The 14,439-nt window shown below is 46.0% G+C and overlaps 1 protein-coding gene across 1 annotated transcript; it reads left to right on the top strand.

Moving 5' to 3' along the window:
* The first annotated feature begins 672 nt into the window (after positions 1–672).
* On the top strand, positions 673–13,904 carry AQP3 (aquaporin 3 (Gill blood group)). The gene is made up of 6 exons (XM_068667187.1): positions 673–868; positions 9,182–9,308; positions 9,479–9,616; positions 10,515–10,633; positions 11,359–11,576; positions 12,276–13,904. Exons 1-6 carry the CDS (start codon positions 761–763, stop codon positions 12,442–12,444), a joined length of 879 nt encoding a protein of 292 aa, XP_068523288.1. The 5' UTR covers positions 673–760; the 3' UTR covers positions 12,445–13,904.
* Positions 13,905–14,439: the final 535 nt, after the last annotated feature.

Below are 14,439 nucleotides of genomic sequence, written 5' to 3'. Positions count from 1 at the left end.
TGCTGGGGACCTCTTGTGGATTTTTTTTTTCTTTCATGGGGACTGGGATGAAAATGTGCTTGCAGAGCCTTGTGAGGGGGAAGCTGTAATGTCACCAATGTTTTGGACCCAGCCACAATCCTTCAGCTGGGGAGGGGAGATGGGGCAGACCTGGCCTTGCTCTGGACACCAGCTGCTGGTGGGGGGGTTACTGGGGCAGAAGGTGCCTGGCCCCGTCCCACAGCACAGCTACAGGCACCAACCCTCCTGCCCCACTGCTCTGCTGCAAAAACCTCCACGGCCTCTGAATTAGGGGCAGCAGAGCCTTTGCCATCCCCTGGTGGGCTTGGGAGGAAAAGTGAGCTGGAAGCAGGGTGCTGTGATCACACAAATGGGCAACGATGTTTTTTGTTCAGCCAGCTTTTGGACTTCAGCTGAAGAGAAGAAGCTACAGCCCCACACACTAGGTGGTGAAATAAAAGGGTTTGGGGCAGGACATCTTTGCCACCTTTAATTCTTCCATCTTCTGAAAGTCCTGAATCTTTCGCTCAACTATGTGAGCAATATAGAAAGTGAAGAAAACAGCTTGGTCTGCCTCATGCTGAAAAGGAGGAGAAAAAAGGGTTTTGAAGAGGGTGGAAGGGGTGTGGTCACTGGGAGGTGTGTCAGGCATCGCAAACTTATTTATAAGCAAAGGCAGCTCTGCTGGGGAAGAAACCTTGCTGAGGCTGTGTCAGCTGCTGCCGTTCCCTGACACTGCTGGAAGGACACCTCTGCTGCGATGGGAAGGCAAAAGGATGTTCTCGCCACTATCGAGGAGCACCTGAGGATCAGAAACAAATTAGTGCGTCAAGCTCTGGCTGAGTGCTTGGGGACCCTGATCCTGGTGGTAAGTCTGTGCTGGGGTGAAGCGGACACCATCCTGGTGGGGGGACACCGTCCTGGCAAAGGGGCTGTGCTGCTGCTGGGATTTGTCCCGTGGATGAGCCCAGCTCCAGTGCAGCCTGCCCCGTGGGCTCTAGAGGAGAAGTCCTTATCTGTAGAGCAGGGAAAAGCTCATGCAAGTTGCTGTAGGGTGAGCTTTAGGGTGGCTGGCAAAGGGTGGGCTCTACAGTGCGTGGCAGGTGCTGGGGGGCTTAGCTGTGCCTGTGGAATGCAGGGAGCAGAGCAGGCTCCGTGTGAGAGCAGGAGTTTTCCTGGAGATCGTGCAAAACTTCCTTTCCCTCTCGGCCCTGGAATATTTTCCTGGCACTGAAATAGTACAACTATTATCACCCAGGCAGCGAAAGCTTTTTCCTTGCTTTGTTTTCTCTGCACATCCTATGGAGAAGCCAGAACTTAGTGTTGCAGTGTTTTTCTCTGCTGCAAGTCCCTCAAGCCTTATCAGTGGTTCTGCATGCCACCAGGGCAGCCCTTGCTGGCGGCTGATCCTGTGTGCGTGGCAGTGCTGAGCTGTCGCTCCATGTGTTTTTCTAAGTGCTGAATGGCAACGTAACTCTTCTGCCTGTTGTAGTGCTTGGTTCCCAAAGGGATGGGGTATGAAGAATAAAGTGGGGTGGGTTTCTTAGAGCTGAGAGGCAAAAACTTCATCTGAAGTGGTGGGGATCCAGAGCAGTCCTCCAGGCTTCTGTGGAGCGACAGCGTGGTTACCTCTTGCTGTAACTGATAGCAGGGTTGTTTGGGGAAAACACTGATAGTTGGAGGGGCCAAAAGCAGAGGAAGGTTTGACGAAGCTGCCTGCCCTCCTGGGGACAAACTGTCTTATGCTTTCATAGCATGTGCTTTCCTGATGAAGAAGAGGGGACTACTGAATCTGATGTGAGACCATAAAATGCTAATACTCCTGAAAGAAAGCAGCTTTACACAGTGCAATGGCTTTCTCTCCAGATTAACCTAGCTCTGGTGACTTGCAAGCCTACTGGTTCCTTAGGGAAGGGTTACTTGGATTAAGGTGTGTAGAAGCTGATAGGAAAGTAACCAGCAGAAAGCTGCTGTTTGTGGATCACTGATGTTGCTGCGCTTAGTCTCAGGATAGAAGCAAGGTGGTGTTTGTGGAGAGGAAGAATGTCTCCTGATAGCCAAGTTAGTATTGGTGGAAAAATAAGGCAAGCCTTTAGTCATGTGAATGAATCCAGAAAGGCTTGTGGTTGAAAAAAAAAAAAAAAGTTATTCTTTCTTCCAACTGCTACAACTTGTCCCTACAGCCTTGCTGCTGTGAGGCAGAGAGGAGTCGGGATGTGCTCAGAGCATGGAAGGGTTTGGCCCAAAATCACAACCAGCTTCTAAAATTAGTGCCCCTCAGCCAGGGACAGCCCCTGGGAGCACCATGCTTCGTGTTTGTGCACAGATCTTGTAGGAGTGACCTGGGATCTCCTGCGGCTCCCATGCTGGGGACGAAGGGCTGTGAGAGCTCTGTGCCCATATGGGAGAAATCGGGGTGGGTGGTGGGAGAAATGGAAAAATCCCAGGCATGGCAAACACTGCCTGGCTGACAGCAGGCAGAAACAGGGTATGCAAACGGGGAAGTGAATCCCTTGGTGCTGTCCTAGTCAATTCTTCTGGTAATGAAGTGCGACTTTGAGATTTTATTTCTTTTAATATGAAAAGTCACTTTTTTCTTGCTTCCTATCACCCATATCCCCCTGTGTCTCTTTTATCAGCTACCTGGAACATAAAGGGCCTTGAAGTTGTCTATTTTTCTCCCTTTTCAGAGGATCTGGGTTGTGGTTCAGGCTGCATAATCCCAGGACACAGATCTGGAGTCTGCCTGGAGGGAAAATGAGCATTTGTATCCTGCAATAGTCCCTGCTGCCTGCCCTGCCAGCAGGCTGAGCTGGGTGTGAATGCATTGATCTGCATCTGAGCCCAGTAAGCATCTGCTATGGGCTTCAGAGAATAAATACCTGAGGAAAGCCATGGGATGCATGGAGAGATCCATTCACAGATGATGAATATATTAGAACTGAGCAGTATTGAGGATGGATTTAAGGCTTGGTACTATTCACACTGAAGTCAACTTCCTGACCCCAGAGGGAGTGAGACTGTTTAAAGTTTGCAGCTTACTTGAGATTGCACTGTGTAATGTAAAACTTGTCCCACCGTAGATATTGGCATGGCTTCAGCTCCTTCTCTCCTCCCTCACTCACTTGCATAACTGCAACTCTTTAAAGCTCTTCTAGAGCAAAAGCTTTTCAGGCCCCTGCAAAGTTTATTTCTTGGTAAGAATCAGCCTATCAACCTGGTGATTGATTCTTATTTTTGAAGGGGTTGTAAAGGAAGCAGAACGTGATCTAGAAGTACTTTTTTTTTTTTTTTTTTTTTTTTTTTTTTTTTTTTTTTTTTTTAAGATAAAAATAATCCAGATAAGCAGCCAAACCCTAAAAAGTGCAAAGGCGAGGTGCTCTCCACTTGCAAGCAGCTTTCGCAGATCACAGCACCTTGCACAACAGAGTTGCACTCTGTGCCTGGTGTCCCTCCTGCTACAGAAATGGCAATGCTGATTCTGTTTCCTTTGATAATTAAGACGATCCTCTTCCTTCCTCCCCCCCTTCAAAATATACTTTCTGAATGGTACATTAGTTTTGAACTTTATAGCTGTGTCGGAAGCACCCCTTGCTGGCAGTGGTTAAGCAAAGCAAATGCTGAAGGCATTTTCCGAGTGACTTGCTGTTTGTGTTATTGCTGTAGCAACTCGCTAAAGCGAGATTTCCAGTGGCAAGTCTCTGTGCTTTCCTTAAAGGCTGGGTCTGTTTGCTTTGCTCTGCTGGCTGTAAATACCAAAGGTGGCTCTGTTAGGTTTTTACATTTGCAAGAGAAGTAACTTGCTGCTGTAACTGATTTCCAAATTGGACTAACTATGATTCACTGCTGCTGAGGCATGAGGAAAGAACAGAACTACTCCTAATAGCTTTTCATTCAGGCTGTCCTGGCTTTGTGGCCAGGTGGGAGCTTTCTGGGGGATGAGTGTGCTGCGGACCACAGAAACCAAAATAGCAAAGTAGTTGGGATGATCAAGGCTGGGGGAACCTCATTAAACTGTTGGCAGTGCAAAGCTTAAAGTCTGTGCTGCTCATGCCACAGCCATCCAGGGTGGCACAGCATTTCCCAGTGTTCTTGTTTGATTTGTGCCTATTTTCTTAAAGCCAGCTTGTAGCACTTGGAGGTTTTTTTTTTTTTTTTTTTTTTTTGGGGGGGTGGGGGAGGTGGGGGTGGTAATTATTTGGTGGGAGGCCGCTTTCCCCCAACAATGCCCAACCCTGTGAAAACCCATGTCTTCCTGAGAGCTGAAGCCTCCTGATCTGAGGGGCATCAGGAATATCACAATGTGTTCTTGCTTCAATGTGTATGGGGGGAAACAAGCTAAAATAACAAGTTTCCTCACTAATGCCCAAATCCTCCACTGTTGGCTGCTTTTTTTTTTTTTTCTTTATTTTTTTTTGGTGTGTGCTGAGAGCGGTCTCTATCCATCTCTGAGCAGCGTTATCATAGCACATGGTGCGTGTATGGTGCAGCTCCCCTCAGACTCCCTCTTATCTCTCAAGTCCTGCTGCCCCAACTGGCTCTGAGACAGCTGGTGATGAAGAGAGCTGTAACATTACAGACCATCCACCTCGGCCCTTTTCTGCCCAGGCTGGCTCCAGCTGTGCTGGACAAGAAGCCAAACTGTGGGATCTGATGTTTCTCCCCTGCTTTGCAAACTTTAAATGGTGACCCATCTGTTTGAGAGAGATTACAAGTAAGGGCATGAATGGTGCTCCTCGCACTGTCCCTGTGGCTGGTGGAGGTCCCTCTGGCTGTGTGATCCACCCCACTACACAGGGAGGGCAGTAAGAGGCCACATTTGGGGTTTGCAGTGTCTTAACCCAGTCTCACACTGAGCTGCAGGGAACTCCTTGGGAGGACTTTGGGAAAGCCCTAGGTTTTGAGTTCCACCCTAGTATGAAGAAAGGGGTCTCTGACCCTTAAAATCTTCCATCAATAGCTTTCCTTTAGAGCATCCCCTGGGAATGACTGCCCTTCTGGTGCCTCCCCCACCTAACCAGAGGGCAGCGAGGGCTGAGCAACATTTTTTGCATCCACCAAGGTGATTAGGGTAGACTTACAGCGGGATCCTTGCCTAATCCCTGGTTTGTTTGCTAGCCGAAGAGGAGAGTTGCAGCTTGGGCAACACTACTCCTCTTGGGCTATGCAAACGAAACTTTTCCATCTTGATTTAGAGATCAGTCTGTCTGAAGTCCAAGTACAAATGCATCCAGGCATTGCACCTGGAGGCGTGAAAGAGCACTGACAAAGGAGGGAGAGGGCAAGCGAGGGAGGGAATGTGGCCGCTGTGCAGGGAGGCATCGGGCGCTACCCTCCTGAGTTCACCTACAGAACTGCTTTGAACACGAGCTGTCTGTGAACCCAGGTGGCCTCACATCTTCATTAGCTCTTTCAACATATTTTTTTGTCCTCCAAGGTTCCTTCATACCAGCTGTGACTAACTCCAGGCCTTTTTTGTCCCTAGCCAGGGAGAAGACGGGGTGTTTGCCACCCGAGGTGACAAAGCCTCACGTGCCCTGGACACAGGGAGGTTTGGTTTCCCTGGGTATGAAGCTACACCCAGCAACCTGCCACGTCTCCTGTTATATTATTATTATTTGCTGCTGCCACTGGCTGCCCCCTTCCTTGTGCAGCCCCTTCACCCTTGAACTCACTGCAGAAGGTGGTGGGCTCCTGTTCATTTTCTGCAGTGCAAGGAGTTGGATCAGCCTCTGAGGGAGAATCCTCCCTGCTGGCAGTGAAACCATGAGATCTGCCTCAGCCAGTGAGATGAAATTAGGGAGCTGGCTTCCATTAGCCTGGTTAATGGGTGCAGTGACCTCACTTCCTAGGAGAGTAGCTTTAATACATCAGAGTAATGGCTTGTTGCAATCATTTTATTAGCACTTAAAAAATTGCTTTTGAGCTTGCCTAGTGGCTCACAGGGATATAACAGCTGACTGCTGCACACCGTGCCATGTGGGGAACTAACCTGGCTTTCTGTTGGTTGGGATGTTTTCCTGTAATGTAAAATCAGCATGGTTGCAGCAGGTTATTAAAATCCTGAGAGTGAGGGATCATCTCCCCTGGGGTGTGCACTGCTATCTCCTGACCATAGGGGTTGAATATTGACTAAGGACTTTTACATCCATTGCATGGACTTAAAGCACTTTAAAAAAAAAAACAACAGATAAATCAGATAAATGCTGACTTTTTTTTTTTTGTTTGTTTCACCTTTTTTCCTTTCAATTCAAACTAACTGCTCCTGAACTTCTAAGTATTTAAAAAAGAAGACTTAAGACTTTTTTTTTGTAAAAAAAAAAGAAAAAAAAAAAAGAATGGTGAGGGTATCCTGTGTTTTATGGTTTGGGAGAGGGAATTGGAGGGAAAATTAACGTATAGAGGAAGTGGAAATTGTTGTGATTAAGTTTTGTCACTACCACAACAAAATAATAGGAACCTGGCAGGGCAAGGATTTGGAAAAGTGGATCATGACAAACGCTGCCACAGGGTTGTAAACTTGGTCTGATTTCTGTCCCCTTGAGCAGCATGGCAGACCACAGTGACAGTGTGTGCTCCAGGCGTTGTGTCTGTCACCGATGCCTCTTTAGGAGTCTTGAAAGAATATACGAAAAGATAAAATAGTTTCATTGTGGCAGTGGGGTTTGTCCTGCCCAGACTTAAACAGGAAAGTCAAAAAAAAATCCCACTCCAGGTAAACGTAGTTTGCACAGACATGATGATAGTTATTTTAACTTCTGTGTCTGTAAATGCATCAAGCTGCATCCCTCCAGACAACATAACTGCATGGTACGGCTTGTGTGAAGGCTACACCTAGCTTGTGAAGGTGTACCACTGACTGCTGCTGAGTGCTGATGGACTGTGCCAGATGCTATAAGGTAAACCCAAGAGCCACAAGAGCAAGGATGAGCATCATTTGAATGAATTCTTAAAGTTCAAGTGCTGTCATTGGATGTCATGAATAAAAACGTATTTGTGCTTAAAGGACTTCATTGGTAGGGGACAGAATTGCACACAAGCATACTGAAGTTCAAACTTGTTCATAAATATCACCCTACCCTTTTTTTTTTTTTTTTTTTAAATCTGCTTAGGGTTAGGTTTCCTGTTGTTGCTCACGGCTCATCTGATAAACAGTTGTAATGCTCCCGTGATGTGGCCTGAAGGTGTTTTTGCATGGCCCATAGACTCTTTCCTGCAGAAAAGCTGGAGAAGGATTGCAAGGTGTAGGATGGATGGGAGAGAAGGGTGGGGAATAACCTCTTGAGAAATGGCAGAGCTGGAACTCTTCCAGGTTGAGAGAAGACCTTTGTGGGTAAATGAGGTGGTGGATGGCAGGGTGGGGAACTTTACTCTGTGGTTTCTGTGACTAAAAGATATGTGGCTAACGAGCCAACCACCATCCACTTGCAGAACTGCCAGTTCTTTCAGCATGAATAACACAAATACCTTCACCAATAAGAATAAACTGGGGCCAACCCTGCCAAACTCAGATGCCCAGTGCATCTTTTTGTGGGCTCATCCTTCCCTGGTCAGACTGATGTGCTTGCTTTGTGGCCTTAGAGGTGAACACCATAGCCAAAAACTCTGTCCAAACCTCTGACTGAAGTGTGCTGGGGCTCCTCTGGGGTAAAAGAAGGAACAGATGTCACCCTGGTCATTAGTCAGTATTTACTTGTTCCCCTCAGTAGCTTGGACATGGCTAGCAATGATGGCTATTTGCTGCACAACAAACAAGACTTTTTGCCTTCAGCCAGGCATCTTCCCTGCCCTGGCTTTCCAGTGGGGAATCTTGGGGTTGGGACATTGCAGGGGCTGTTCTGATTGCACCCAGTAGAGAGCAGTGCTGGATGTCACCTCCTGTTAACTAGCAAGTTCTGCAGGTTCCTTTGTTCTTTCTACACAAAATCCTGTGTTGGGGACCTGGCTCCCTGTCAGGAGGTCCCTGCGTGCAGTGTCCACCTTGTGAGTTCGCCTCCAGCCTATCTGGCCGTCCCTTTCCCAGCAGGCTGAGTGCAGTGTTTGCTTTGTTAGTAATTCATCAGTTATCAGGGGATGAGTTAGCTGTGTTTTGGCTTTGCCTTTCCTCTGGGGTGAGTGTTGCTCAACAGCATGTCCAGCGTTGGCAGGAGAGATGAAGAGATCCACCCCTGCCTCCCAGTCCCTATTCGGTGGCTTCTCTCCTAGGAGCAGATGCTGTCTGTGTGGCAATTGAGCAATTCTAAAATGATGGAGTTTACAGAAGCAGAAAGACTTGATGGGTGGGTAGATATGGGCACATATTCAGTAGAAGTAAGGAAAGCTTATATGCCTAACCTGGAGGATCTCTGTCCTCTGGGAGCAGGCCAGGAGCAAGCTCTAATCCCTGTCCTTGTTTAAGGACACTCAAAGTACCTGGTGGTGAAGTGATATGTGGTACACATTGAGAACCAGTTCAGGCAGAGTCAGAGGAAGATACAAGCAAAGAGAAGGTCAGGACTAGGGCCCCTTAAAGTACATGGTAGGTAGTGCAAAGACTCGGCCAGGCAGAAGGCATCCAGCTGGTTGAGTGATGAACTGAACCACCTGGGGAAATTAGCCTGGGTTGTTAAGGATGAGCATAAGAAGCATGGCTTTTGAATGTGGTTGGGAACACAAGAATCACCCATTAAGAGCACGTCTTTGAGCATGAGCATGTGCCTCTTTTAGCTATTAGGCAACACCCCTTGTCACCCAACAGAAGTAACTTTTGTTGCCCTAAGTGCTTGATGCACATTGGTACTGTAGGGACAGGCCAACTGTGTTATCCTGGTCCTTTCCTACATAATTTTGCCATAGGAGGCAACCTACCTTGCCTACCTTTAGCTGCCTAAAAATGAGATGTTTGGATAAAGATGTTCAGCCTCTTAGGGATGTGAGCTGTAGGCTGATCTTTCTTCAGACTTTTTGGTCCTTGTTTCAGTTCCCCCAGCCAGGTGTCAGACTTGCCTTGTGTCCTTTCTCCTTCCCTATTATCCCTGGTTATGATGACTGGGGGTTGAAGTTTTACAGCTCATCCTTGACCTGAGGCCTTCAGTGGTGCATACAGGTGTGAGCAGAGCAGTCAAGGGTGTCAGTCAGCAGCAGGCCCTGATGTGAGACAGAGGCTAACTTCAATCTCTCTCTATTTTTTTTTTTTCTCCAGTTGTTTGGCTGTGGCTCTGTTGCTCAGGTTGTGCTCAGCAGAGGGTCTCATGGAGGATTCCTGACTGTTAACCTGGCCTTCGGCTTCGCTGTGATGCTTGGCATTTTGATCTCAGGACAAGTGTCAGGTACGTTGTGGCTTTGTGGTGGCTGGAATTCACTTGTGACAACTGGTGTGTAGTCATAGAGAACTGCACTTTTCCTATGTGGTGATGGTTTGGAGTCTGGTGTGCCCTGGCTCAGCTCTGGGACCCAAGTTCTGCTTTCAAAAGTGCACTAACCTCCAATCTTTCTGCAGGTGGACACCTGAACCCTGCTGTCACTTTTGCCATGTGCTTCTTGGCCCGGGAGCCCTGGATCAAGCTGCCAATTTATGCCCTGGCCCAGACTCTTGGAGCTTTCCTGGGAGCTGGCATAGTCTTTGGTCTCTACTATGGTAAGTGCAGATAGTCTATATGTGCAAGTACGTGTCTATTATCCAGATTAAAACAGATCTTCCAGAAATGTTGATGAAACAGTAGTAGTAATAGAGACTTTATATCTGGGCATTGTTCCAGAGCCATTTTACTCCCCTTGTCAAAAAAAAAAAAGAACAAGATAAACTTCACCTGAATTTTTCTGCATTGTATGGATGCTAGTGTGAGACAATTGGACTTCTAGCAGCTTTGGCAGCCCTTATCAGGGTGATTGTACATCTTGGAAAACATCCCAGAAATCCAGTTCCTCATAAGTCTATTCCTCTTTCACGGTGCTCCTCAATACAACAATATTCAATGGATGAGAACTGAACACTCTTTGTGCTGATCAGGAAAAGGTTTAATGCCGCTAATTCCAAACAAAGCAGTATGGCTGTAATTGTGTAACGTAAACAAGTAAAAGCAATCAGCACTTACCATTGCTCAGAATTTAATGGATGTTAGAGCTAAGCAGTGTTCCAGAATTTGGTGGGCTGAAGTCAGATTCTCTGCAGAAAAGAACTAACCCCATCCTAACTAGCTGCCTACAATAGGGATGAGCATCTATTTTTTCTCTTAACTGACCATGGAGGGGACCTATACAACCTGCTTAGGGTAGTTATCCAGCTTCTATACAGCAGTAGATGAGGGGGCAACTGCTCTATGAGATGGCCCCAAGAGGTGAAAGTATTGGCTTATTGGCTTAGAGGAAATGGCAAGATTAGCCCAAATCAAATTTGCTGCAGATCAGGTCCATTACTATATCTGTTATGACTTCTGTAGCACCACAGATGTTTAAGCACCTTGTGGGAGGAATTAGGATTCGGATTAGTGTTTCTTTTTTGGGCTCTAACTCTGTTGCCTTTTCCCCACCTCCAGATGCCATCTGGGCTTTTGGCAGCAACCAGCTGTACGTAACGGGACAGAATGCCACTGCTGGTATCTTTGCCACCTACCCATCTCAGCATCTGAACATTGTGAATGGATTCTTTGACCAGGTAAGAGCGTGCTGGGAGGATGCCAGAATTTGAAGGGGTATCTTCTGGGGTGGTTCTGGGCCTCTCATTTGATTAGAGAATGAATTGCAGTTTCAAGAGGAGAGAGATTGGCTCCAAGATCCTTTCTCTATGGGTACCTCACCAGCCCATAGGAAGGTGAACGTTGGAAAGACTTAAAGCAAGAAAGCTTGTCGTAAAGGCACTAAGCAGTGTTAGACCCAACGCTTGCCAGGACACCAGTGAAAAGGACATAACTTGGTCTCAGCTCCTGAAGGATGTCTCTTCCTCACTCCCATTGCACTGCTGTGGTTGTTGCATGACCCAGAGGTCAAGTGGCTGTGGGGTGCTGGCTGGTGTTGGAAGGGTCTCTCTCCTCCCTGAAGTTGCCACCAACCACAAAGGTAGAGCAGCTGCTTGGCTATGGCAGCTTGGAGGCAGGTTCAGGAAGATGTCTTCAGATACTTTTGGCTGCTTGGATGGTTATTCATAGCTCTCCTGTGGGTAGGGAAGAAGGTGTAGGTATGATGGAGCTTGTCAGCTGCTAGGAGTGAGCTCCACTGTCCTTTCCCAATAGGGTGGTGTCTGATAATGCCATGGGATGACTTAGTGCAGCTCTTTAGAGAACAAATCATAAAATCATGGAATTTCATAGGTATTAAGTAACTTAGTTAAAAGATCAGCCTGGAATAAATTCTTTTTTTTTTCTTTTTTCCCTTCCTTCCCAGTTCATTGGCACTGCCTCCCTGATTGTTTGTGTCTTGGCTATTGTGGATCCCTACAACAACCCTGTCCCCACGGGTCTGGAAGCTTTCACAGTTGGCTTTGTTGTCCTTGTTATTGGAACCTCCATGGGCTTCAACTCTGGCTATGCTGTCAACCCTGCCAGGGACTTTGGCCCTCGTCTCTTCACAGCCATTGCTGGTTGGGGCTCTGAAGTGTTCTGGTAAGTGCTTGCTGATGAAGACTTCAGGCATCAAGGGGAAAAAACAATTATAAGTCCAATTAGGTAGTACTTCTGGCATCACAGAAAGTCTTAGCACCCATGAGGTATCTCTGGACCATATAGACATTTTTAAAAAGACACTGCTCTGCTGCTTCTTAAGAAATCATACACGTAGGGCAGTTCCCAGCAAATTACTTAATTTTGCTACCAGGGATGAAACCTCAGAGCATCTATGAGAAGTCCAAGCGCACCTTGAACATAATCTTATGTATTATTATTTTTTTTTATTGGTAGGAAATGTAAGACCTTTGTTATAATTGGATTTTGTTATAACTGAAAACAATTAAGTCATGAACAATACAGGCTTATGTGCTGTCAAGAGATGCTTTCCTGCAAGTAGTGGGAATGAAGTGAAGGTGCCAAGTTCAGACACTGCAATGATTTCTCTCCTTTCTTTGTGGGGAAACAATTTTGGAAGACCTGGAAGCAGCTGTTCTGAAATGCTTGTCACCAGAACTTGCAGCAAGAGGCAACTTCTGTCTTGGGTGTTGTGGTGGACACAGGGTTGCTGTTGTCTTATGCCTCCAAATATCCCCATTGACTTGCAGCTAGATCTTTCATTGTTCCATATCCAGACAAAAGTATCCTAATGCCTCATCTGCAATTGTTAACCCTGAGCATTTCCTTTGTGTTTTCCAGGACTGGTAAGCAGTGGTGGTGGGTTCCAATTGTTGCTCCTTTCCTTGGGGCTGTTGCTGGAGTGATGGTCTATCAGCTGATGATTGGATGCCACGATGAGCCTTCTCCACCTGCCTCTGATCAGGAAACAGTCAAATTGGCCAATGTGAAGCACAAGGAAAGGGTCTGAGGAAGCTGCCACCCAGGTCTGGCAGACATTCATTACTCAGGACTGCAGTTGGCCAAGAGGAGGAAGGAGTTGAGAAGAGCTTCAAGAACAACAGGAAGAGTTTTTTTCCTGTCTTGAGATATTATAGCTTTTTTTTTTATATCCCTGATGCATTTGCTTTAGACACTTTCCTGTGAGCCTTTTCCCCATATGCAGTATCGTGTAATCTTTCCCTACTAAAAGGGGCTTGAGGACTGTAGGAGTCAGGAGAGAAGTGGGCATTGCTATCCAACACCTCTGGCACAGGCCTCATGTTCAGGAACTTGGGATCTCCTGGGCTAAATTGGTGGCCTGGCCTGTGAGTTTGGCAAACTGCTTCCCTCCAAACCTGTGTCCCCATCTGCTGCAGAGTGGGGACCATGCAAAATATAATTATTTTGTTGTTTTAGCATTAAATAGAAAATACAACATCCTTGAAAAAAACTCCCTGTGATTCTATGATGGATCAAATCCATGCTTGGTGTTGCTCTGAAGTCAATGACTTGACACCAGGAATGGACTTGTCTAAAAGATTTTAATTGGCTAATCCTTTCATATTTCCCGTGAGCTCCCAGAAGATCATATCAATCCATTTGATCCATAATGTCAGAGCGGAAAGTGAGAATGCACTGGATTTTAATAGAATACTAAGACAAAATGTTTACAAGCCACTGCACCCTGGTGTTTTGATCACAATTTTTAATATTGCCAACTCATGGAATATAAAATAGGAAATTCTTGTTTTCATTGGGGATAACCTGGAAAGAAAGCTTGGCTCCCTGTAGCAGCCTTTCCAATTAATCAGCTTTGTATATATACTGCAAGCAGCTAATAGCCAAGTTCCACTGAAAATGTGGTGTTGTTAAAGTTGTGTGTGTTCATGTAAATTTCACAATAGTATTTTTTTTTTAATAGAGATATATAAACGCACTCCTTAAAAAGCTGTTACCACATACCAGGATTGGGATGAGTTAAGTTAATTTAAAGATGTGTGGGAACTGCCTGTTCTCTGACAGCTTTGAGATACTGTTGGATTTTCCCAGGATAGCATTAGATCACGGAACTGTGCTGTTGGAGCATTTTGTTTTCTACCTTGCAGAATTGCTGGGGCATCTCTGGCACTCACAGCACTCTTAACACATTATTTCTGATGAGAGCCTGAGTTCAGGCACCTCCTATACTAGCAGTGCTGGTGTGCCAGAGGATCTCTGGTGATCACAATGCCATACAGAGTATTTGAAACAAGCAGTATCAGTTGTGAAAGAATTTGTTGGTCCCATGGCAATGCGTTAAAGAAACAGGCTTCAAAAGAATTTCTTTAATGTGTAAACTCCTTGAAATATGTAACTTCCTACACATTTCCAATCACTGAAATGATGTATTCTTTTTTTTTTTTTTTTTTGCCTTTTTAAAAAATAAAATGTCAATACCCACACTATAAAGTGTTAGCGCCAGTTGTATTTCTGAGCAGTTGTCAGCAAACTTTGCTGTGGAAAGGAAGTCATCCATAGCAAAGGCTTCCTTAAAACCTTTTCCTCTCCTCAGCCTGCAGTAGCAAAATGAAATTAACCCTTCCAGGCAGTACCTCTACATGCTCCATTTGTGTTTTATTCCTTTCTCTTTGGGGCAGGTGGGAGGAGAACTGTGCAAAGGCCAAAGTATTGGCTGGTGGGTGGGGGCATCCTGCTCTTGGGCATCTTATTCTTCACGAGACAAAAGAAACAAGTAGTTTGTGTTTGTCCCTTGCCCTTTGTACCATTTAGCTTCTCTTCTCTTCTTTCTCTCTCTTTTTTTTTTTTTTTTTTAAATTAATACAGTTCTTCTGGTTGCAAAATCCTACTCTGTATCCAGTGTATGTTCCAGCATATTTTACTAGTAATTTCTTTTTCCTTGCATGGCTTAACTAACAAGTATTACAGACCTTAACCCAATGCTTGAAGAATTGCACAGCTCTTCCAGCCTATTCTGAAATACCAT

Source organism: Anas acuta, chromosome Z, assembly GCF_963932015.1.
Source record: "Anas acuta chromosome Z, bAnaAcu1.1, whole genome shotgun sequence".
NCBI classification, from domain to species: domain Eukaryota; kingdom Metazoa; phylum Chordata; class Aves; order Anseriformes; family Anatidae; genus Anas; species Anas acuta.
This window is presented reverse-complemented; position numbering and strand designations above follow the sequence as displayed.

Bases quoted from the DNA above. Each gene is read 5' to 3' on its own strand.
- AQP3 (XM_068667187.1), top strand. From the start codon at position 761: ATGGGAAGGCAAAAGGATGTTCTCGCCACTATCGAGGAGCACCTGAGG. The intron at 869-9,181 runs GTAAGTCTGTGC...TTTTTTCTCCAG, and splicing joins TGGGGACCCTGATCCTGGTG to TTGTTTGGCTGTGGCTCTGT. The intron at 9,617-10,514 runs GTAAGTGCAGAT...CCCCACCTCCAG, and splicing joins AGTCTTTGGTCTCTACTATG to ATGCCATCTGGGCTTTTGGC.